Below are 23,863 nucleotides of genomic sequence, written 5' to 3' on the forward strand. Positions count from 1 at the left end.
AGACAATTTTTGGCTTTATTAATGAATACTTTAAGATTCACACATAGCATTTTGTGGTTTTGGGGTCTTTAAAATAGATAAAAACTTCCGTAAGCATCCTTAGGGAAAGGAAGAAGATTGGAAATAAATTGCTAGCTACACACAACTTGCAACAGTTTCTACAAACCACTTAATGAGTAGATGAGAAATGAAGTGTTTTTATTTCTCTGTCCCAAGAACCTGGGACCACAGGTTTGAGTGCTGGGTTGGATATTAGAGGTAGAGATTTAATTTCTGTGCTATGCATCTTCAACAGCAGAACAGTAACACTGTGACTCAGACCAGTGCCAGCAATATCCCAGGAAGGAAAATTTTTCCTGAGTGAATTCTGGGCCAGACCATTCAATAATGGAACTGCGGGGGAAGCTAAAATCTTCAGCTTTTCAAAAGGTCTAACAAAGGTTAATGTCACAGCTGGAAGAAGCAACACAATATTATCTACAGTTACACTGTTTTACTCCATGGCTAGATGTTTTAGACATCTCATTCCCCTGCCCCTGATATTACTTCATGCCAGAAAAATAATGTAAGCTGTCACTTTAAATGTTGTGATACCGTTGTTATCTGTGCCTGAATGACCACTGAAAAGAAATAAGAATAAAAAAAAGTAGAGCAGTTAATTTTACTGATACTCTTAAAATGAGCAAAATAAATACTGTGAGAGTTAAGTGGGTTTTTTTTACTGAATGATACGCCTCTTACAATGAAGGGAGCAAGGAATAAACGATGGATTATAATGAAGTTATAAATATCCTGCATTTTCTCCCACTGCCTCTAGCTCTTGGCTAAGATCCCAGGTCATTAGTGGATGTCTGTGATTCCATGTGAAAGGAAAGTAAAGAAAAACAACATGAAGTTACCAATTTTTTTTTGTACAAGACAGCAGAGATAAATACCCATTCTCATCTGTGTCTCTTAAATAACTGCCCCCTAATTTTGTGAGAAGACTGAGGATAGAGATGGAAAAAAGATTGTTCTGTAACTTTATTACCAAGAGGTAGAAGGAAAAAGTAGTGATTTAAATTTTTCAGTAATTCAGTAAGGGCTAACAACTGTTTGAAATACTCAAACAACAGCACAATGACACTATCATGACAGATTTCTGTGGTTTTTTCCTTCAGCTGGAAATGGGTATTCTCTTTTCATATGTCATCTAGTTCAATTTGATATTTTTGCTATTAGATCACCAACTCTTAAAATTACAACACTGGAAAACAATTCTTAAGCCTATAAAATATACTTCCCTAGCGATCAGCTCAATTTTTAACCTTCATACAAGAGACCAAAAGAAAGTAAAAATTGAACAAAAGATATGACAAGACATTGGAAATAGTTATTTTTATCAATAATTCTTTTAAAATGCCAGCAGAAATTCTACAAGGCATATTCTGGTTGTAAAACTATCAGCAATAACTGCATTTCAATGGTACTCAAACCCAATATGCTTGACATCATGCTTCTAGAAGTAAATTTTCTGCATTTGACATTATTTAATCTGGGGAGAGCCTTGCAAGTGCTCATGGAACTCACTGGCACTTGTTCTTAACTGTACCTCAGATTTCAGTTTTTTACAATTGCAATGATGAGACTGTTGGAACCAACCTGTAAGCTGATTCTACACTACAATACAGGCATTTGTAAACTGTAATGTTAAACAAGGTGTAGCAGTATATTTTGTTACTAAAGCAATGCTCATTATCTATTAAAAAAATATATGCTGTTACTGCACAAACCAGAAGCATTGCCACTCTACTGCAACAGTTTCTTGTTTAAAAGAAATTATACCTCCATAACTAGGGGAGATGAGAAGGATGCTTTTTATAAAACACAGCAGTCTCTACTTCTATTTCACAGGAGGAAAAAAAAAAATCCTAGTTTCAGGCCACAGACTTAGGACTATATCTGTTTTAATTACTAGAGATATTTTTATTTCTGTTGCTTGCTTACTTAAAGACAAAATGGACAGTTCTTAGAATATTTGCAGGGCTTACAGGTGTGTAGGGTGATAGAATATAAGTAAATAAAGGTAGTATAGAAAGTAATCTTACCCCATAAAGAGTTGCAGCTGGGCTAATTATTAAAGATTAGGAGCAGGCCTGACTTTAACAGGCCACAGCTGTAGCCAATAAGAAGAGTGCTATAAAAGAGTGGATTGGTTGGCTGAGGGTGAAGTGGAGTTGGTTGGCTACTGTGAGAAGAAAGAGTCAGTGCTTGGAGGAGTTGCCTACAAGAAACATCACGGAGGCATGAAACTCTGGCACTAAGGAGACAACAATATGAAACCTTTGCAATATAATGACAACACAGGTGCACCATAAATTGGGTAGAAAACTGGCAGGATGGCTAGGCCAAAAGAGTAGTGGTCAGTGGAGTTACATCCAGTGGGGTTTTTCAGGGCTCAGTACTGGGGCCAGTCCTGTTTAATGTCTTCAATGACCTGGATGAGGGGACTGAGTGCACACTTAACCAGTTAACAGATGATGCTGATTTGGGTGGGAGTGTTGATCTGCTGGAGGGCGGGAAGGCTCTGCACAGGGATCTGGACAGGCTGGATCAATAGAGCAGGCCAATCATCTGAGGTTCAACAAAGTGAAGTTCCAGATCCTGGACAACCAACCCAGCCAGCACTACAGGCTTGGGAAGAGTGGCTGGAAAGTTGCTCAACAGGAAAGGACCTGGGGGTGCTGACTGACACTGGCTGAACATGAGCCGCTCTGTGCCCAGGTGGCCAAAAAGACCAAAGGCATCCTGGCCTATGTCAGCAATAGCATGGCTAGCAGGACCAGGGCAGATTGTTCCCCTGTACTCGGTCCTGGTGAGGCCACACCTCAAACCCTGTGCCCAGTTTTGGGCACCTTGCTACAATACGGACATTGAGGTGCTGGAGTGGGTCCAGAGAAGGGCAGTGGAGCTGGAGAAGGGTCTGGAGTATGTGTCTTATGATCAGTGGCTGGGGAAGCTGAAGTTGTTTAGCCTGGAAAAAGAAAAGGAAGCTCACAGGAAATCTTGTCAGTCTGAACAACTACATGAAAGGAGGTTGTGGTGAGGTGTGGGTGAACCTCTTCCCCCAGGTAACAATTGACAGGATGAAAGGAAACGGCCTCAAGATGTGCCAGAGAAGGTTTGGATTGGATATCAGGAAAATTTTCTTCACTGAAAAGGTTGCCCAGGGAAGTTGTGGAGTCACCATCCCTGGAAGTGTTTAAAAGATTTGTGGATGTGGCAACTGGGGACATGGCCTAGTGATGAACAAAATGGTGCTATATTAACAGTTGGACTGAATGATTTTAGAGGTCTTTTCCAATCCTAATAATTCTGTAGAATAGCTTGGACTTTTAAAGGTCATCTACTCAACCCATTCTGCAATAAGCAGGGAATAGTGACATTTCCACTGAGTAAACTGCTTTACAGCAGTGGGACTTATTTTATGCCTGTCTCTTGAAACACCTACCTGACAGGTCTGAAATAAAGGTGCAGCTGATGTCCACAAAAAGGATATGAAGGAAAAATCTACACAATTCATGAATTCAGATATGACTTCAATGTACATTGAGAAGATCAAGAATCACCAGTCAAATCCCCAAAAGCAAATTTCTTGACTGTGATTCAGCTCTTCAAATATTCTTACAATATTAAAGACTTATGTTTGATTTCTTCTAGTGTAAAGAAAAGAGAATGTTTTCCATAGTATGTCCCACAACTTGAAAAAGAAATAAAATAAAAAATGGTTTGGAGCTGCACAAAACCCTACGGAAAAAAAAGTCCTTTCTAAATTTGTATGGTTTTTAACAGTTTCCAGGAGAATCCAAACAATGGGAGGCAATTTAAGGTGATTCATGAATTCACAGAGAGAGTTTTAGCATCCTATTCTCAACAATATATTAAGAATGAAGTTTGACGGGGCTAGTGGTTCAGTAAATTGTTATTTCTGCTCTTTTTCAAGGTCATTGGAGCTCTGTTCACTTCCAATTTACAAGGACTGCATATTAACAGCTAAAGTTGCCATAAACACCCACAGCTCACTAACTACAAATGTTACACTAAAAAAAAGGTGCGGAGTACCATTTTCTTTTATTTCAGCTCTCCTAGGGGCAGAAATAACTCAGGTTGGACAGAATTATTGTTTTATACTGCCATTCTCTTCCCTGCTCACTTCATACCACACCAGCCTCAAAACTGGGCAAGGCGCACTATGAAGATGGTTCAATGGTTCATACTATACTTTGTTTAGCTATCATAATGCAGAAAGCAAGATGGTTCACATTATCTGTAAAACTTCTAAAAAGTGTTTGTAAAATTTAGAAGAACCCAACTATCCCAATACTCCCACAGGGCAAAAGTTAACACCATATATTTTCAAAAATTAAAAGATGCAGATCTTCTAAAAAAACTCAGTAAAAAACCCCAGGCATCAGAACCAGGGAATCTCCATGTCTCAATTAGGGTCACATATTTGTGTGTCATTACAAGCCTAGTAATAACCAAATCATTGGTATTACCAAGATGAACAAAGACCCTTTGGCAAGCTGTCAAAAAGAAAACAATTCATAGTACAGTGGCAAGGCACTGCCTGTGAAGAAAATACTGGTTTTTCCCTCTCAGACATGATGTTTTCTGGGGTAAAAAAAAACCCCAAACTTTTAAAATATTCAGAGGAACATATCTGATTGTACAAGAAAACCAGAATTTTTTCTCCCTAACTAATAAAATACATGAAGAGTTGTCATACAGAAAAATGACACAGAATGAAGAAATTCCATCAGCATTGAAAGCTCTTGAAGACATATTAAATATTGTTCCTTTACAAATTAGGATTTTATGCTATGTAGCACACTAAAATGGGTAAGAAATGAACAAGCAATGAGCAGAGCCAGATAGATGTTCAGAAAACATATTTACAAAGGAATGAAATGTGGGAAATTAATGCATTTGCAGGATTTAGCTAGCTGAAGGTTGCTTCTTCATGTTCTTTTCAGCTTATTGATACAATATTCTGTAATGAGGTATAAATTCTGTCACTTTTGGTTGCAACTTGATTGTCGGTTCTACCCCAACATACATTTATTGTATTGAGTATATGCTAAATCAATAAATTTTAAATACATGTCTCAACTCTTTTTTAATAGAAGTGTCTTGTTACAGTAAATTTATTACAATAAATGATTCAGAAAAAGATTCACATAAAACCTCAGGATGGTTTTAAACATGCCAACCTATTAATCTAGATTTCTAATTGCACTACTTTCTCTTTTAGGTAGAGAACAGTCACGCCATTAATTCAGCTAGAAATTCAGATACTAGAGAATATTGTTACTGTTTCAAAAGACTATAGAATATAATGACCCTGTGTTGAAGTCAATAGGTGATTTCCAAACAGCTGTGCTGTTTAAGATGACCATGCATGTCCCTGGGAATTGGGTGCAGACTCTCTCTTTTCAGTGTAATGACTTCAGCAGAAGCATTGGGTATTTCTTACATTCAGGATCTGTATACTCTGCTCTCACAGCAAAAGAAGGCCACAGCATCTGCAAATTCTTTAAAAATGGCTGCCTGCTTTGATCAAAGCTGCCCAGTAAAAAGCACACAGTACAGCAATTTAAAACATTTCACTTCCAACATTTCTTTTTTTATTAGTCCCTCAATCACTTTGAAAAAGTCAAAGCCTGACTTGAAAAGCATACTTTTATAATATTATTCTATATGTAAGATTGTTTCTTCTATTTCTGTTATCAAATAATTTCTCTCCCCAAGTCCTTTATGTCATTTTTAGAAATTAATCTGTTAACCAGAGTCTGACTGCAAGAAAGGCAGACTCTGAGATTCTTTCCCAACTGTATCAGCCCTAGAAAAACACTACAATGTACATGCTGCTAGTTATCTTGTGGACCACATATTTAAAAAAGAAAAAAAATTCTTGATTTCTTGATACTCACTATGAAGCATAGCTATGCAAAAAACGTGCCAAACTGCATGCAACAAACTTCAGCCCCCGTAATTAACTCTCCACCCCTAACTCACAACCCACAATTCTTCAGCCAGCTCCCATCAGCAGCAATTTAAACATGCCCAGCCCGTATGGCACAGAACAGCCCATGCTCACACTATCAAGAGCTCTCAGCCTCCAAGGCAGGGTGGCCACAGGAAAACTTCTGGTCCCTGCCAGTTCCTGGGCTGTGCCTCCAAACCATTACAAGAAGTAGCAGCTATCCCAGGCCAAACAGCACCAGGAGCCACATAACAGTTTAACACTATGGATGACCAGGCTGCAGTGCTCATGGGATATTCCCTGGCCTCAAGGAGGGCCTGTACACATACAGCTGAGTTTGCTATAGGGAAAAAAAAAACTAAAATCAACCCTTAGATGATAAAATCAGGGACAAAAGACGATCTTCTAATCAAATGAACTTCTAATCTCTTTTGGTTCCTCTTTCAACTCAACATGCCAATGAAATTCAGTTGCAAAAAGCCTCTTGCATTCATAACAAATGGAACAGAAAAAAATTACATTCCATATATTGTAATAAAGAACAAATTTATGCAAATGACAATCAGTAGGAAGCGAGACAATAAAAGCATTGTGGTGTACAGTCAAACACAGAAATTATGTAAAGGAAAACATGAATAGCTGAAAGCAAGTTTCTTCAATCCTCCAAAATCTTTGTTTTCGGACTAAATGTATCTTCAAGACATTGACAGTTCTTTGGAGTTTTTGCTGAATTTGAGTTTAAGTTAAAAATATAAAAGCTACCTGAGCCCAGGCTTTAAATTATCTTATTTTCCACTCAAAAATCAAAACAGTTGCTAATTTTCTGAATATGAATTGGAAATTCAGTTTAAATTTCTAGGTTTAGAGCTATAAGACACATTAAAAATAACAGAGATACAGCAGTTTTAGCTGTCAAAAAACCCCCAAACAATCAAAAAAGAACAAGTAACAGCCTCAAGTTGTGGACTAGGACATTTCACAATCATTACAGAAATTAGATTAATTTAGGCTTCAAAATTATAACTGGCTCCACCAAACCCTTTCATTTGATTGGAATTTGAATGTGCTAGAATAGAAAAAACCACCATTACTTCAATGATAAATTCTTATCAACTCTCTCTCTAGATCTTTAACATGATTCAATCTTTTCTCCTACTTCAAAACAGCTATAAGAAATTTGGTCATTTGGGCTCTCCCACCTAGTCATATTCCAAATGAAACAAAGTCCAGAGATGTACACAGTTCTTCAAAATGACATGTGAAACTGACAAATATTGAATAAAAAAATTCCCTACCATTTTCTCTTTCCAGTTCTCCAATGCTAACTAGAGAATGCTTCCTTTATCCACCTTTATCTATGAAATCCTAAAAAAATTAAAATCCATAAATATAAAAAAATAGACCATGTTAATTAATTCTGGTCTGGATCCTCACACTTTGTTAGATTAATTGTTCAGACCTGGTGTTTTATTTGTAGGTCTGTTACATGGGGTGGGATGAGGTGCATACTCTTTAGAGAGACTTGACTCTTCACAAGAAAACCTGCCAGCAACACCATAAAAGCACTAACTACTGATGATACAATCCATGTACACACTCTTAAGCACATGTGTGTGTGCAGGAAGGGGATGGCTGAAAATGGAAAACACTTGCAATAACAGTAGAATAGAAGCAGTGTTCTATTTTAACATTATTAGGTGTAATTTGGAAAGCAATCAATCTTTACAGGCACACATAAAGAAACCCCCAATCAACTGAGGAAAATATTTGTTGCCATTCAGCATCTCAGGAATAAGACATTTCCAGCAAGAACTGATTGAAATGGTCCACATATTTATCAACTTATTAATCAACTATTTAATGTGACAGTGATGTAATTTGGTAGACATCCCTCAAAATACATTTGCGACTCTAAAATACAGAACATCATCTCCCCTTCTTCAGATGAGAATGTCCTAACATTGTAACGGTGAAGTTACAAAGAGTGAGAACTTACCCATACTGGTGTGTACATCTGAGGATGATGAAACCTAAACTGACACTCAGAATTTCGATTTTGATGTGCTGGGGCTACTGGTAAGCATTTCTAGACTGAATTAATTTTATTAATCTTCACTGTGTCTTACACAACATAAAGGAACTGCCATCCGTAAAGTAAGAAATTACTTTGTCAGAAAAGCCACAAGTGAATGGATATGTTAATTTTGCTTTTCACATAGAAGTTCTCAAGGACATGCTTTTTTGGTGATTAAAAATTAAAAATGAAGCTGAATAGGGAGTCAACATGCAGGTACTCAGATACAGCCAAAATGATGATTCATTCAGTTTGTGTTCAAGGCCACGTACACATATCTCCCTGACACATATCTTAGTTAATAGAAAAATATAAAAGTCAGCTACTACTGAAGATAAATAAAGTGAGCACAAATTTACAAAAAAGGGAAGGGGTGCTTTTTGCTATAATATAAAGGAACAACTGCTGATCACACCAGACACTTTAATAAACAGTGACTCTGGACATATGCATATTGTTTAGGTTTATCAGACTTCAGCTACTTATGCATGCAAGTCCAGTCTCATGCCTCCAACATGTCAGAAACATGGCTCATTTTCAGAGATAAACAAATAGGCTGTGTGGCACTCGATCACAGGTGTTGCTATAATATATCTCACTATTCAATGCTAGCACAGTTCTGCCCAACAAAATCTTTCGGAAGGAGGCTGCTCACTAAAAGAAAATAAAACCTCACACCCAGAGAATAAAAATCTCCAAACCTGGACCAGTCTCCCTGCAAAAGTCTATCAACATCTTTCTATCCACTGACTACAGAACTCACAGACCTACATGATCTTGGAGAGTTAGCTGAAGTTCAGACTAATTTTTCAGTAATTTCAGCTCCCAAAAGACAAGTCTAACCAAAGTTATTCATATAGTATTGATAAGATTAGAGAAAAATCAATCCAAGTTAAAAACTAATCTTGGATCAATCTGCAGCCTTGGAAGTACCATGAACATGACCTTTCCTTCTGTGAGTAGCCATGGTGCGGAAATTCTTACAGATGAACAAGGTAACCTCCTTGCAAAATAGAAAGAGTATAGAATAGTCCTCACATTAAAAGAAGGGGGGGGAAAGCCACTATTTTATGAACATGGAAGAAAAACTGTGGTCTGATTACATAGAGGAATTTAAACTGTGAATGCCCATCTGCAAGTAAGAACAATCAACATCCACATACAGCTTATCTATATAGAAGATTTTTTTCTTAAAAATATCTGTATCTCACATCTTAACCTCTTAATTTAAAAAGATAAAAAATATCATCCGTCCAAATAAGCGTACTTTGCTGGTGACTTCAGAAAGTTTGCAGATCATTATATGAGTTCTTGGTTTTACTTCTAAGACATGCAAGAATCACAAGATTTGTACATGTGCAGTAATTCAGACTGCTCATGTGCAGGCTCACTGCAAACATGCACAACATCTGACCACCCAAAGAACTTGATTCTTTCTTACTTTTAAGTTGTTGAAGGCACAGATCCTTTCAATAGTATTTAGTGAGCTATACTGAGTGCCTATTGTAAAGAATGTGCTCTGTGTATCTAGTGAGCAATGGTCAGTGCCTAGCAGGGAAACAATCACTGCGCATGAGCATTAGCAGATGGAACAGTCAGAAAATCTCTCATTTCATTGTTTGTTAAATAGTTTACTGTTTTCCCTCAGCTTAATCCTTTCTTGTGTACTCTTGTTTTGGCTTCATATTTGAACTGTATCTGCATTAGGCCAGTTGTCTATCAATGTATACAACTATACAACTATTTCTATCAATTAATTCAATACCTCAATAAATTGAAAATCAACTTGATTATTTTTGTATTCCAACAAAGCACACTTTGAAGTTTGCAATTATTCCTAATAGTTCCCAGAGAAGTTTTCAGCAAAGAAGTCTTGGTATAGTCAGAAAGAATGACCTTATTTGATCACAAACTGAGCACAGCAGCTGTGCTGCTGGCAGAAGATCAATAACATGCACTCATGGTGGCTTCCCTGTCTCCATCATAATCTGCTATATATGGATCCAATTATTGCACAAAAAGCCTTTTTCTTATAGCACATTCTCCTTTTCACTTCTCTCTCACTCTGGATTGAAGAAAAAAAAAATCTTGTGGATGGAATGCTTACTGCTTTTCAAATATTTTGTGCGAAAATGCCATTTTACACCCACAGCTCCTGCTGCCTTCTCTCTCCCTTCTTTTACAAGACAAGGAGGGGAACAGGACACAGAGAGAAAAAACTGGAATAATTTTTCAAGGTATCTAAATTAGAAGTTCATTGTATTATATTTTTTATAATTAGTCTCATATGACATATACGATTTTGATTTTGTCCTGATCATTTACAAGATAATTTAAAATTTGAATCTTGCAGGGAATGCACAGAGGCACGGAAGTGTCACAAACTCAGCTTAGTAAGGAATGGTCTCTCAGGTAAAGTTGTTCAGCACATGACTTTGTTTGCACTTAAGAAAAAAAAGGAAGGAATACAGTGACTTAGCTTTAATGAAGAGTTGGAAAGTATGTTGCAATATTTTCCTTCTGAAAAATACTGTTGTGTAACTTTTCTAAGCTTTTGCAGTTGAACATGTAAAACAAGTAAACAAATCCCTTGGGGGTAAAAAAACCCAAAAGCATCCTAAATATCTGTTTCTTTATTCACTTTCCAGCTATGCTTTGACAAGCAACTAAAAAAAAAGGCCTGTCAGCCCCTTTCCCCACCTACTTTTTGTAGCTGGAAATAGTATAAAACCCAGTTATGCTGCGAAGCCAGACATGATGGAAAGCACTTAGGATACTTTTTAAACAAACAAGAAATGAAAAAACCCTTCACAGGACTCATACATATTCTATCACATGAGCCATCAGTAATCCCCATTTCTGCCTTCAGAGCAAAGAGTAATTTTTCCAATTAATACATTTATAAAGACAGAAATAATTACATAATGTGTTTGAAGAGAAAGGAGTTCTTCCTAGCTACAAATGTGGAATGGACAGACAGGCACAGAGCCTGTGTTACTTGCTCTATAAAGTTTAGAAATAAACAATCTTTAATTGAACAGGTCTTGCTTTCTTGCTTTTGAACAATCTTGTTAAATTCTCAGTGGTTCAAATTCACGGTGGAAGAGCACCAAAAAAAAGGATCAAAGTTATTCTTTCACCTAAATTAGTAAACAACTGCTGAAGAATAGGAAGGTGTAGGGTGAGAAGGTCAAGAAGTTATGAGAAGTTACTAGATTTGCAATAAGATTTGTTTTCATACTCTTACTGCTTTCTTACTATAAACCATCCTGATTTATTAAGGTAATACTCTTCACATGGAACCTCTACATACGGGAAATCCATAACAAAATCTTGAAAACAATAGTTTTTTTTTCTTTGATAGGCAGATGCTTCTCTTCAAACAAGACAATGCATTCCTTCAGGGAAAAATATGCAAGAGTATCACTCTTGTAATCACTCAGCTATTTAGCCTCTGTGCACTCTTATGTTTCTTAGATTTACCTCAAAGACAGTTATCCTTCTGTTTGGCCACAGCCTTTTTGGTCAAGGGCTTTTATGGACATATCTTAGAAGGGCCATTGAGAGTCACAGTATTACTGAGAATGATAATATTCAGAGTGACACTGAAGGAATATTCACACCAGCATAAACCAAATATACTGTGTCAAACCAAAATAACACACTTATCAGATCAAGCCCAGAAGTGTACAATTCTTAGGCCAATATGAATATAATTTATTTAATTCTTTAGGAAGCCTGAGGAAAAAATTCTAAAGTCTAAATTACTATTTCCCTTATAAACACTATCATCTCCATCAAACTGCTGCACTAAGGTACAAAAAACTAGGCTGCAGAAAGTGTTTCAATAAAACCCAGTCAGAGTTTTGGACTCCCCTGAAGTCAGTGCTGGTTGGGAACTTTAACTTTTCTGGATATATCTACCATTCAAAGTCTATTAGTCATGGAACATACTGCTGTTATCAAAAGGAGCAGGTTGCCCCACACCAGCTCTCTGTGGCAGCTCTGTGTGCACACACCTGCTGGCACATCCTGTGGGTCACTCTGCCCACCGCGGGTACTGAGCGCGCACAATGCCCAGATGGGACGCGTGCCTGCAGGGAAGCTGGGCACTGAAGCTACAAGAATACTTAATGCTTGCATGTGTTCCTGTGTTTCTTGCTCTTCTGCAAATTACCCTTATGATTTTGCTTAATTGTGCTTGCTGAAACATATTTTTTTTCACGAAGCTGAAATACATTTTTTAATCAGTAGGATTTAAATGAGCAGTTATGTAAGTTTCACAACATTTTTAAATGTTCTCCTCTGTTTAGTGGAGCTAAAACAGATTTGGGGAAATATTCACTAAGAGCTGTATTAAGTTTTACAAGGGAAGCTCAAAATATTGAAACACACTGTTCTATGCCAGACAAAAATTTGAGTAAGTCTAAACTTAGATGTTTGTTTCTGAGACAGCTATAAATATCTCACAGCACATATATAACAACTATCACATTCAGCTATCTAACAACTATCTTTCTGCTAACCAGCAGAAAGACTCAGGCTTGCTGATTCTACCTGTAAGAATAAAAATTATAACCCTAAATAGCACTAAAATAACATTATCACACAGTATTTTTACTGCAAAATGAAAATATGTCATGAATCTCTAGGAAAGAATAGTCCCATAATTATATAATGGCCAAAGAGTGATGGATTTCCAACATTGTCTTTGGAAAACAATCCTGAGCTACACACAGGTATCTGAAGACATCTGGGGAGGAAGGGAGTGGGAAGGAAGGAATAATCACCCAAAATGCTCCCCTTTGCTAAAGAAGATTTTACACCAAATAAAAATCACTTCCCAAAAAACCCTTAGTACAAGGATATGGGGAGACATGATGAAACTACTTCATTGTTTGCAAGTGGCAAAGCCCAGGTGCAGACTATCAGCATTTTCCCCTGTGAGACTGAAGTAATTCTGTATCAACCTGTGACAGAAGAAATCTACACTCTGTCTCAAAAATGATTACACTTTTTTGTGGGGGTTTTTTGTTGTTTTTTTTTTTTTTCTTGTTTTGTTTAATAGCACTTCTTTCAGTGCTATTAAAAAACAAAAGTAAAGGCATATAATCTGTCGCATGAATATTACAGATTTTACTACATTGGTCCAGTTCCTCCTCAGTTTACTGTATTGAAAGTCTGCTTTTCCCAAATTAAAATGAAAAAACACTTTCCCTACTTAAAAAAATACTAACATGAATGTATTGGGAAAAACATACAAGATGGGCAACATGTAGTCCCCTTTTGGAAAATACAAATAAAGTACAGGAGGCAGGGAATGAACAGCCTTTATAAACAGAAGAATGAATCCAAACTCATCTTCCAAACATTTGAAAGTACTTACACACATGTGGCTTAAGACTCTTACAAGTGCCTTTGAAGTATTCGATCAAAGTATATGGGGAATAAAATGTATTGTGTGTACACATCTCTGAAATGCAGGATACAGGAACCTGAAGTGTACAATGTTAATATCTGGAAGAAACTGTAAGAAGTATTCAGAGAAGCAGAGTTGTATCTTTAAAATCCTACTTAAAGCACTAGGATTTGCAGCCCTCACACTATTGTTACACTGTCACAGAGTCCTTAACTGAAGAGACTGTTAGGATTGATTTTTATACATCCATCTTCAAGAGGAAAAAAAATAATAGTTTACTAAAAGACAGCATTCTACAAAAACGAATCTCAAGACAGATACTTTTATCTACTTTTCATCCTCAACCAATACACCAATCACATATGATAACAGTTGGCAGGACATCTTTTAGGGAAAAGTAATCCAAGGTCAGCTTGTGAAAGAAAGCTTTTACAGGATGGCAGTGGTACTAAACCTCCTTTGGCTGCTGATAACATCATTGTTGTCAGCTCAGCACTGAAGCAATGATTCCAAACATGGCATTAGTACAATAAATTCGTTCATGCAGTGTAAGAGGGCAGAAAATGCCCAAAAGCATGGTAAGATTGCAGTATCCCAGCAGCCTCTTCTCAAGGACATTTGAAGTACATTTTACTGGTTCCACAATCACAAAGTCAGGCAAAAAGCCCAAGTAATTCCCTCATGGCTCCAGGCCTGTCAAAACACCAGTCCATCTTTTGACTTTCCTTATCTCACACAGGGCATCTGTCTCAGCAACCCAGCAGTTCCACAGAGCAGCCTTGGATGTTCTTTCAGTCAGCATCAGGTACAAGTAAAGAAACTACTGCCCATTTCTCAATTTTCTATGGCCCAGGTGTTCATGGTTCCCCCACACTGTTTTTGTCAGATAAAACTGTATTGCATGACAATACAGAGTTCTCCACATAGTCTGAAACAGCTACTAAAACCCAGCAAGGAAGCTGCACTGTTTATATTGCATTTTGCATTCTTCTTCAGTCACACTTGTATTTAATAACAACAAGAACAAAAACTTACATTTGTAGCCAATATTTGTATTTTCCATTTGGCAGTTCTGATAATTTCTCTCACGGAGTAGAGCTAAAACTGACTTGGCAGGCAGAATTTATCAGCATTTCATTTGCTAAACCATTCCAACTAGAAAGGCACCATATTGTTAACAGTTTTAAGAAGCAAGCTTCTACTTGTATTATGTGTCAAACTCATAATGAACACAAAATCAAAACAAACAAGAAAATATAAATGGGGCTAGGGGGAACCCAAACAGATCAACATTTAAATGTTTGGTTTTTGCAATCCCTAACATAGAAGTTTATCTAGTGCCAAGTGTTTCAGAAAGACCATTTTATTTTTTAAACACTAAAATACTTCCCAAGCTCAAGAAGTATCTTCCACACTACTGTACCAGGAAGGAAATAAAGGACAGTCAAGAACTTCACCTACAGTTATGCTAATTTCCAAATGTGACAGTTTTTCAAATATTGACTCCCAAAAATAAAAACAGTCCTGTGCTCATCACTACCAGAAATACAAATTTTACAGGACTAAGTCAGTCTTAAATCATAATTTCTATGAAAAACAACACAATTATACAGGTCAAAATTTCAGGACAGCTGTTCTCACAACAGACAGAAATGAAATATGCATAATTTGGGAAACAAAACAGCAGTAAAACCTGATTTTAATGCCAAAATACGTTTGCTTATATAATGATATATTTGGATAGCTTTGCTGTGCACTGTATTTATTTGTAGATTTAATAATTCCTTGTTTATTAACATTCCTTGTTTAATAACATCATATTTCAATTCCAAATCCTTCAATCTTTTTTATCAATTAGCCAAAGCTTGGTTCTGAAGACGGAAGGACTCTCCATTAGTTACAAGAGATTTCTGATGGTTTATCAAGGAAAATATCTCTGAACAATATGGTGTAACTAAAGTTTTCTGCCATTAAAGATGTGATTACTTCACTGCTGATCCTCTCAGAGAATCACTCTTACTTTCTTTCAGAGCTTTCTCCCACTAGATCATGACATCTGCTCCTGAAAAAAAATCTCATTTCCAAGCTAGAGTCATCAGATCATCACCATTAATGATCACTGCCAAATGTAACATATCTAAGGAAAGTGTGCATTGGCTGACAAACAAGGGTATTGCATTCCTACTGCACGTGTTTCAGACAGAAGCCTGAACACTGTGGTATTGCAAACAAAAGAAGAAAAAGATGGGGGCAGAATAGAAAAGGAGATCTCTCATGTTATATATCTCAGTGTCTTCCTGAAGACATGGTTATGAAGGACAAAATGGGATGGGAATGTGGACATGAAGCATCGCTCACCATTTCCTGAGATGCATAGTTTGGATCTTCAGGATCAACTGACCAGTAGCAGTAGTCAAAGCTAAAGGCCACAGTTTTTTCTCTAGAGTCCCAACTGCTATCAAGTCTACTGTCAACCTGACAATGAAAGGAAAAAGACAGAAAGACCAAGTCACTCTGAAGCTGAGCCCAAAAATACGTTTTCCAAGTTAATGGGAAGTTTATCGAGGATCCAATGGCATAGAGTTAAACCTCTTTATTCAATTTTCTTTGGTGTTTAGAGTGAGGTGGAGACACCCATGACAAACCTGCTAGAGCATTTTTACTGAAGGGTTCATTTACTACGGCTAAGGTTCCCCAAGACACGTACACTAGGCATAATTCAGCTAAATAAATTCTTCATAAATTCTATGTATTGGCAGGAAAGCTTTATAAACCTTTTGATATTTCTCTGAAATTCTTCTGTTTCACAGAGAACCACATGACACAAATGAGGCCCCAAGTGATAAGAAGAAAACAATTTTACCACTGCATAGTTAAATATGCAGATCTCTTCCCCAGTTTCCCCCTTTGCTTTGTCATGGTTGCAAGTTAATGCTTCTGTCACTGGGACTGCACAATCCAAACTCATCCTTTATGGGCTACTAACAATGACAGAGAAGCCTTTCTAGCACAAGAGTCAACAATTATTGAAATTAAAGGAATTGTATAAATCTTTCCATATAATTTTGCCCAAGTGATTGGTAATAAAACAGATAATCTTATGAACACTCAAAGGAGAAGAGTAACGATTCAAAACATGATACAAAATTAACACCATATACAGTTTTGATCTAATTAATAACTTTGTTAGAACCTCAACATTCACACTAACTTAAGCAGAAAAAAAGCATGCAGGCTCCAGAGCTCTCAAGGAAGATGATGGCTACACTCAGTTTATTCTTATAGCTCTTGGTCCTTTACCAAGGCCTGAAGTGCAGCTTTACACAATTTGCTCTATTTCATGCAAATCAGTTGCACTCTGAGGGGAAATATGAAAAGAGGAGAGATACAGGGAAAGAAATTATCCAGATGTTAGTAACAGCAAGATACACAAAAATTCCTAAACAATTTACCAACAGCTTTGAATGATGGCATGCAAAAGCATTGCAGAGGCTTTGATAAATATAACATACAGACAAGACAGCTGTCTGTTATGTCCCTTCTCAATTTCTTCCCCCAAAACACACAAACTAGCCCCAAACCAAAACAATCCTTCCCCACACTTTCTCTGCAATAATTCTAGGGCTGTGCCGGTTTAAACTTCTCCCTTAATATTTCTGTTAGAATGATCCAATAGGCAAGCAAACAGAGAAAATTATCAGGATATCAGGATTCTTGTATGGGAAAGAGGAGACAACAAAAAGCATACCTTTATATTTCTGACTTTTGCCACTTTGTCATCAACTTCTACAATCACTCTTCCTCCTTCTGCTCTCTCTCTGGAAACAGAACACATTTTAAAAATCCATTTAAAATACAAAGAAACAGAAAGGTGCATTTCAAATTTCTAAACTCCATAAATTTATGTTTACTTTAGCAAACTGCAAATCAGGGCTATAAAACAGAAACTTCAGATATACACAGATAAGACTCTGTGACATAAAATAGCATTTGCAGATCTGCATTAAGGTATCTCAAAAGCAGAGGGCTAAAAAAACCCCAATAAGGTGGGGATTAAAGAGCTTTGAAGTGTTTTTCCTAAATACATTGTTGGGATTTTATTTCTATTTAAGAGTTATTGCTTTTACAAGAAAGTAGAGTGGAGCACTGGCAGACTGGCTGTGCTTGGTGGGGTAGGGATCCCTGCCACAGACTTGTGAGCTGCAAGAGCTGTCACATTTTTCCCCACTTAATCCAAAGTGTTTGTTGTAGTCCTCAAAAAGTACTCTTTAGGGAAAAAAAGTGCCAAACAAACAATAAAACCAAAGAAGAAACCATTTCTCTGTCATGAAATATAAATGGACAGGACTGTTCCTCAAGTGCAAAGGACCATGCACTCATATGTACTGTCTAAATCTGTCACTGGAATCAGCTATGACTGACTACTACAGACAACTTCCACATCCAAATGGGTCATGTTAAAAAAGAATGAGAAAAGGATGAGGAAAAAGCAAAACAAAACTAACCAAACAAACAAAGATCCCAAAACAAAAACCAAACCAACCAAACAAAAAGCCCCCTTAAACCAAATTCATTTTATTTCTGGGCTTACAGCAGGATAGCTACCTGAAGATAAGGATGCTCTTATCTCTTACTTATCCCTCTCAATAATTATAATGGATTTTTAAATAAATAGTAGGATAGAACAGAGGAAGAAGAGGTCAGTGTCCTATTTCTCCAAGTTTAAGAAGCTAAGAGCAAGACAAAGATGATTTATATTTCCTCTATATTTTGCTTTGTGGTACACTTTCTGATAAAGTTTTGATAAAGACTAATATCTTTGTAAAGCTATAAGAAATTGGTTTGGAAATAAAAACAATTTTTTCCTTAGTGCACTTTTGTCAAATTTTATTAAAATCAAGGTGAAGACACTGTCATTTGGGGTTAGATGCATATATATATATCTCATGATAATCACCTGGATCAGTATCATGAGGTCAGTTAACAAGATGAAACAAGAATTAGAAAATTGAAGCCCAGCTGACAGCTGCTCACTCCTGGCCCTAGACTTTTAACATATTCCTTTCTATGTGTGCAAAGTATTTAGTCCCCCACCAATTACAATCTGCCTGCACTGTGGGCTCTGACTTCCAGGTGGCCAAAAGCACATCATCCCCTGCCTTTGGGTCTCTCCACTTCTCAGTTTTTACCCCATGCTTTCTGATTCAAAACAAGATTCAAAACAATGCCTTAGGACACTTAAGGCTTCCATGAAGACAATCACTGTGGCATTTGAGCTTACCAAGCATAAAGAGGTTTTAAGCACATTTCTGAGCATAGCTGTTCCCATTTTGCAGACAGAAATAGTGCTTTAAGGTAAAGTCTCTTGCTTCACATCACTGATTTTTGAGGTACCCTCCTTGAGACTGAACTTGGTATTTCCTGTAGTACATATTTACACGTGACTCCTCACATAGACAATACAAGGACAGCTCCCAGAGATTTTGGTTAAGCTGTGAGTATTCAGCTGTTAAACACATGATTCAGAGCCCTAAGTCCGACCCCAAGAGACAGGGAAACACCTTATGTACAGCTGGGTACCAAATGCTGCATTATGTACATCTGAGCACAGAACCAAGGTCTCATAAGGCTCCCTAAAGAACAAATGAAAAAGGACCAGTGCCTAAGGATACTGGCAGGGAGTACCTAAGCTAGAAATGGGCAACTGATGCATTTAATCTGGACAGGTGTAACTTTATAAATGTTTTGACAAGCAAATGCTTTCCACTGTAAGTTACTTAGGGGACTTAGATATCCATGTACAAATCTCTGCCAGGTGAGCTAATGGACAAAGGTGACATTTACCCTGTACAGCAGATCTGATTTAAGAGGCAATGGGACATTTTGACAGAATTTCACAGTATTTTAAGAGCAGCAGCAGACAGAGAAAACTAGAGGGATTGTTTAGAAGAGAGCTTGCTTTGGTTACACACACCCTTTCCTTCACTGCCCAAGCATGACACTGGCCCTATCCTGTTTCCCAATCCCATAAGCATCCCTAATTTTCAGTTCTTAATGCTCCATTCTTACCAGCCTAAATAGTTCACTGAGTTCCTATCCTTCTCCTCCTATGCACACACATCATTCCCTACAGGTATCTGCTATGTGTTCTCAGCAACATCATGTCCATCTTGGCCAGGGCAGTCTTCAACTGCTCTGTATGTCTTGTGTCCCTTCTCCTGCTGCATCGTAGGTAGTCATAGGCTGCTGTCCCTGCTCCAAAAATTCATAATCCTGCTCTTCTTGTCAGTTCTTCCAGTGTCTAACTCAAGTTTACTTGTATACTCCACAAGTAAACCAGTCTTTCTTCCTGGACATGTGCTGAGGTCAGCAAACATATTATATATAAATAAATAAGAGAGAAGATCTTGGTCTCAGGTCCCATTCCTGGGCTTCAATTGTGACTTGTACAACACTGAGCTCAACTTCTTGAAATAATGCTCAAACAATGTGTTATTTTTACTTAAGGGGATGATGCAAGCATTATTTGGTCAACACTGAAGAATTCAAGCTGAGAGAAAGCAGATCCCTTAAAATTTTTACCTGCTACACTATTACAAGTCTTCACTGAGCATGGTAACGAATTTTAATTATTTAGAACTTGGGCAGAAATGGGTAGATTGAGATGGGAATCACATCAGATTTCAAATTTTAAAATCAATTGGGGAATTCAAATAAAAGGTCCCCCTAAGTAGCTTTTATATGTTTTAGAACATAATTCCCCCATAACCTTATCTCCTGCAGCAGCTGAACTGTTCTGGGTGAAGCTTAAAAATAATTTTAAGCAACCTTAAGTCTGAAACAGGCATTAATGAATAGAGCATTTGTGCTTAAAGGGGTGAAATCTGGAAAAGCTTTTAAATGCCAAGGTACTCTAGTAAGGCAGCCTCAACAACAAACAGTGGTTTCAACCCAAGCTGTAATAATTACATGAAACTCATTGCCCTCAGTCCTCATGAGTTACACATAACCCTATGAAAAAGTGACTTTACTCTGAGTCCTTATAGACTGACACTTTCACAGGCTACAGTCATCACTAAAGATTAAAGATAAAGAAGAAATTCCAAACATAAAATCTTTGAGACACAAAAAAATAGTGGAATTAAAAAAATTTATACTCATATTTACATATCTACTTCTATTAAAATAAACATAAACCCAGTAAAATACAAATAACACAAAATGAAATTGCTACCTTTTACCAGATAGTATCAAAGATTCCACACTATGCAGCCATAAAGCATAATCCAGCAATAAGTACCCTTGTCTGAGTCTCACAAAACAAGAAAGCCACCAGAAAACAGGAACAGAACTAAAATCTCCCCTAGCTCTGCATATTTACAGCACCCAGACTTTTATCTTAACTCCAGACTGTTGCTAAAAGATACAATTTCTCTTCACTGCTCCAGCCTCCCACACGTGTTTCTACTTTCTAGCATTCACACACCCATGCAATGACTCAGATCAGCTGTGATCAGGAAAACAACCCTCAAACCAAAATAAATAATCAATGTGTCACAGGCCTCCCAAGCCCTTCAGAGCACTGAACTCAGCAGTCAACAACCTGCTGAGCCAAAGCAAGAGACAGGGCAGGAACAAGTGGTGATGGGAATGGAGACCCTTCCCTTACAGCTTACAGCCAGAGACCCGGGGGCACAAAGCAAGCAGCCTGGCCTGAGGTAGCCACCAGCCCTACAGACTCTGCATTTGAACTCTCTGTAAACACATATTTATATCATGCTCCATTTAGGTGCAAAACAGGGGAAGGAAAGCCCAGGAGGAAAAACAGACTCACAGCTGTTCTAGATATTTTGACCTTAACTCCAAATTGCAAACAGCACAAAAGCTCTCTCAGCAAAACCTGTGTTTGTCAGTACACTCTTACACACAAGTGCAACAGCTTGCATTTGAATGATAAAGCAACCCATCATCCTTAAGAATGGATGCTCTGCTCCCCAGGTATGAAAACTGTAATTTTTGTACCAATAAAATCAACTTCAAACTACACTTTTCTAGTGACATGTTTCACTTCTGCTGCTCAGAAGTCACTGTGGCCCTAACATTTATTTTCCCCATCCTTTCCTCTCACTTGAAAAATGCATGCTGTGTTTGGGAAATGCCTCTCCTAAATTATTTTCCACTAAAACAAATTACCTGTACAAAGATAAAGCTGTAGAAACACCATTTATTGGTGCTTGTCCCAAGAAAGACCTGCATCTTCTCAGTCATACAAAGCTTTACAGAATTGCAGACCCAGTAACAGAACAGTGACAAATACAGAATAGAGTGGCAGGGCTGTAATGGGGAGCTACAAGGGAGACGTGGCAGAAAAAAGCTGCTACAACAGTCCAGAAAATACAGGCAGCCCAAAGGGAATCTCATAGCATTTGCTGTTGCTATGAAAAAACATTTTTGCCGACAGGATGTAAAGCTAATGCAACCCCCAGGGACAAAGACACTGCAAGAATGAGTGGCTGGGAAAGAATCATGGAAGGATCAAGACCCTGTAGAGGGACACTTCCACAGCTTGCTGAATCTCAGTGAGATGAGTTCAGACACAGAGCACAGAAGTGCAAGGAGGTATGCAGAGCTGGAGGAAGCAGTGGGTGGAAAGAAAGGGGGAAGTTGTTTTTTTTTATACATTCTAAAATTTGCCACACTTCTCCTCCGCCCTCTCAAATAACAGGCATTTGGAAAACAAAGGAAGCTGACTTTTTAAAAGTTGCCTGTTTGTTTTAGGAACACGTACATGTGATAAGGCAAAAATACTGTAGTCATTAGCAGTAGACATGTCATGCAACAAAACAGCTTCTACAAATACAGGCCAGCAAAGTACTCACAAAATTAATCAAACATACCAAAGCCAATATATATAACTCAAGTACAAGAAAAGTCTTGAATGGTTTTTTAAAGAGGCTTCAAAAATAATCCTGCAAGGTAATCATTGCAAGTACGTAATGCTTTCCTGCCAGTTCCCACCACTCAAGCTAATTCCAAACCAAATCTCAATCTGTACTGAAACAGTCCCTCAAAAGTAGTGTCAATAATATCAATCCCTCCCCTCTTGCAGAGGCTCTTCCAGAAAAAATGTAGCCTTCTGTGGCAGGATGTGTACCAGCAGTTACTCCTGATGGCTCTTGGACTGTCACTTCCCAGGACATGACTCACACCTGTGACAGCCTACAAGTAAGACAGACATTTGCCACTTGTACATGGGGACACTTTGTGCCATCTAATTGCACACCTATGCAAGCACCATGCCTGCAGCTTGTGTATAATCCTGAAGGAAGTCAAACCCAACTATTCCCTTGGTCATGAAGTCTAAAGATTTTATGGGGAAAACTTTAGTTAGCGAGATTTCTCTTTTCTTTCCATTAACAGTATGCTGTACACTGTCCCTGACTCTTGTTTATTGGCAGCCTTGGCAGAAGTATCTTTGACAAGCTGCCATCTTTGCACTTCTGGAATGATTGACCAACAAAAATACCAGAGAAACTATGCATGGTTTATTATCATCTTTGCTAGTCTCCAGAGAACACAATCACAGGAAAATGGCTTGAGGATATACCTGTTGAGACTCCGTGCTGCTCCATCAAAAATGATAAGAAATGTCAAAGTTTTCAGCCATTAGAGCTTCTGTACTCTACTGACAAGTCAAGGTACCTCCAACTACAACTTCTCAAACACAGCATCTGCCTAATGTGTATCCTTATACCTGCTGCTGTAACCCATCAAAGTTGAGGTGTTAATAGTATGAACATCCTCACTTTGGTCAATGCAGAATTTTTTTAATATGTAAAAATAAAGTATCAATAATCAAGTATCAAGTATAAATAATCTAAGACTCATTTTCAGTGTTTCTCATTATTCTCATTACCCAATACCATTTTGGATATTTCTCTTTAAAGTCAAAACGTTTCACTGTGTCTTGCAAATAGGACTGCACAGCTGGTCAGCAATCCTCCTACCAAATTCAGAACAGATGTTTATAAATAATTCCAAACTCTCTACTGAAGCCAAGTACACAGAGTTCACCAAGACAGCATGCTGCTATATGAGACAGGCTGCTCTAGTAATTTTTTGAGGCTCCTCCCAGCAGCATGGAGCTTTCATTGCCTCTTTCATGCCTAGCTTTCATGCCTAACAAATCTGAAAGTCAAAAATCACCAGTCTTAGTGATTACTATCATTCATGTGTGCTTTTCCTCGTTCTCCTTTGCAAATACTATATAGCAATAAAAATATGAATATTTCGTACAGATATAAACATGAGGCATCTTCCCTGATAAATCCAAGTCAGAAATACT

The 23,863-nt window shown here is 37.6% G+C and overlaps 1 protein-coding gene across 1 annotated transcript in view; it reads right to left on the bottom strand.

Moving 5' to 3' along the window:
* The window catches only part of STARD9 (StAR related lipid transfer domain containing 9), a 93,959-nt gene that overhangs the window by 64,507 nt on the left and 5,589 nt on the right, over nt 1-23,863 (bottom strand). The window contains exons 2-3 of the mRNA XM_071427282.1: nt 17,267-17,336; nt 15,877-15,993 (exon numbers count right to left, since the gene is read on the bottom strand). Of these exons, the coding sequence (XP_071283383.1) occupies nt 15,877-15,993; nt 17,267-17,336 (187 nt within the window). The remainder of the gene's footprint in view (nt 1-15,876; nt 15,994-17,266; nt 17,337-23,863) is intronic.

This window comes from Agelaius tricolor, unplaced genomic scaffold (genome assembly GCF_023055355.1).
Source record: "Agelaius tricolor isolate 1412-34295 unplaced genomic scaffold, bAgeTri1.0.p SCAF_5, whole genome shotgun sequence".
In the NCBI taxonomy this organism is placed as follows: Eukaryota; Metazoa; Chordata; class Aves; order Passeriformes; family Icteridae; genus Agelaius; species Agelaius tricolor.